We start from the raw sequence: 2,500 nt of genomic DNA on the forward strand, positions 1-2,500 counted from the left end.
GATCGTGCCATGCTGTGACCCCTGGACACTGGAATGATCCTGACATGGTATGAGAGCATGGAAATTAATAACTGAAATGGCTTGATTTCAATATCCTTTGTCTGATATTTCTTCCTCCTTTCTGAAGATACAATATTGGTCACAGATAAGATGCAACCAATTTTTAAAAGATGCATTATAAGTAATATTTATTATGTAATTGTTTACAGTTGATTATTGGCAACTTTGGGCTCAGCTATGAGCAGTCCAAATCTCAGATGGCAATGTGGGCCATCTTTGCTGCCCCATTGCTCATGTCAGTAGACTTGAGGACAATCAGACCAGAGTACAAGGCCATTCTGCAGAATCAAGCTGTAATTGCTGTTAATCAGGATCCTCTTGGCATTCAAGGGAAGAGAATATATAAGGTAAGTAGAATAGGAAGTTTGGGTTTGTTATTGGGAAAAAGTATTGGGATGTGGTTAAATATGGTTGTGACTCTTTTTTTAGCTTGATGTTTCAAAGAATCTGTGTTTCAGTTTTGTTAATGTTTTATATAATTTCCAAATTTATCTTTTTAGTAGTATTCTGACTCCCAAATGTAAATGTTGTGAATGGTGTTACAAGAAGTCAGGGTTTCAAGCATTGATGTTGAAGATATAAAGTTGTTTACCCTTTGTAACTCATCTTTCCAGGACAAGGGCATTGAGATTTGGGCTCGTCCAATTTCCCCGATCTCTCAGGGTCACTATTCCTATGCTATTGCTTTTCTGAACAGACGAACCGATGGAACACCTTCAGAGGTAAAGAGTTACAATAATTCTTTTTGACTAGACAGAATTCTATTTTTTTTTACACAAAGTAGAAGAAACCATTTTTATCAATGTATATTTCAGCTAATATTAAGACTAGTGTTGAGTATCAACATGTGATGATAAATGTTAATTATATGATGTAAGTGAGATACTATTGCTTACTAAAATTTACATTATTTGGTTGATACTTCCTTTTGATCAGCAGACTTTTGGCAGACTTTTACATTAACATTAATGTCTTGCAGGTTTCTGTGACTCTGCGAGAATTAGGTCTTGCCTTCCCTGGAGGATATGTGATAACAGACCTGTTTGATGGTGTCCAGTATGGTACAGTTCTACCAGACAAACGATTCAAGGTAGACGTGAATCCCTCTGGTGTTGTGCTGGTGAGATGTGAAGTTGTGAAGACTACTGGATTTGGCTCCGATGTTAGAGCTCCAATCAATCCTGCTCAGCCACAGAGTGCTTTCAGGAACCCTTTTAGCAACCAGCTGTTTAATCCATTTGGATAACAATGTTGTGTAGTTTAGGTTGTTATTACACAAAACTCATGTGAAGGTCATTCCAGTATCTACAGTATTTTTTCATTTTGCTTTTATTATTTTTTCTAAATCTTTTCCTCCCCTCTTTTCATAAATTAATTCCTTATTTATAGTTGCATTTTCTGTGAAGTTTGAAATGGTGTTCAAAGAACAAATTTGCATTTTTAAGTTCTTAGCTCTTAAGCCCCAGATTTAATGTGTGAATTCTTTACAAATGCAACATGGATCTCATACCTTGCTATGAAATTGATACCATTTCTTACATACAATAATTATGATTTTTCAGAAAGTATCTAATCCTTTTTTGACAAAGGCTAGAGTTGAGCATCAATTATGTTTTCATTTATGGTTCAGCATGTGTTAACACAATGATCTGTGTAACTTACTTAATACCACAAGCTTGGAATCACACAATATAACTTATATAAAACTAATTTCTTGTGGTTGTAGTTACTCCATTATTTATATATATTTACAAATATATAGTTTTTTTTTTACAAAGATGAACAAATATGGTTTTTAAAACTGTTGCATTTTTGTCTGTTTGTAGTCCTTGTATGATAGTTTATAGTGTGATAAATGGTGATCCATATTTTATAAACAGAAGCTACAAATTCTGAGATACACAGAGTGCAATGTGCATTTCTTGTTCATCAGAGCATGAAGAATAACCCTAAAGATTAGTTAGTGAATTCTTGGTTTCAATACTACATTGATGTTATGGGCATGTTAACATCAGCAGGTGTAATTTTTTTTACCTGTGCTGCTATATGTGGTCTTGACGTTTTATATTGTTTGATAGTTTCATTTGCATTGACACTGAAAATGTTCACCTGTATTTTCATTCATTGTTATTGATCAATATTGTAAACAAGTTGAGACATTTTATCATTTGTATTAATATTTAAATTTACCTCTTGTCTTTGACATACACACCTTCCATGTTATGTTTAAGTACAAGTAAATATATTACAATTGATACTTGTTTTATGAACATCCTATTATACAGTATTAACACAACTACATGATCCAGTGTGATTAAGGTAGGTAGGCAGTCATATATGAAGCTGTTGGCCAGTATTAATATATACGTATTTGTAACTGGTAAAATGATCTTTCTTCAGGCATACTTAATGCATATTTTCCACTCATCTTATATAAATG

The 2,500-nt window shown here is 33.3% G+C and overlaps 1 protein-coding gene across 1 annotated transcript; it reads left to right on the top strand.

Annotated features, from left to right (window-relative positions):
- Window positions 1-20: 20 nt before the first annotated feature.
- Window positions 21-2,315, top strand: LOC119582834 (alpha-N-acetylgalactosaminidase-like; the record flags this gene model as incomplete). Its single annotated transcript, XM_037931304.1, is given in 4 exon segments — window positions 21-47; window positions 210-407; window positions 675-782; window positions 1,040-2,315. Coding segments are annotated over 4 exon segments (600 nt in total), but the record flags the coding sequence as incomplete, so codon positions are not given.
- Between the last annotated feature and the right edge of the window lie 185 nt (window positions 2,316-2,500).

The sequence above is a fragment of the Penaeus monodon genome, chromosome 16 (assembly GCF_015228065.2).
Source record: "Penaeus monodon isolate SGIC_2016 chromosome 16, NSTDA_Pmon_1, whole genome shotgun sequence".
In the NCBI taxonomy this organism is placed as follows: domain Eukaryota; kingdom Metazoa; phylum Arthropoda; class Malacostraca; order Decapoda; family Penaeidae; genus Penaeus; species Penaeus monodon.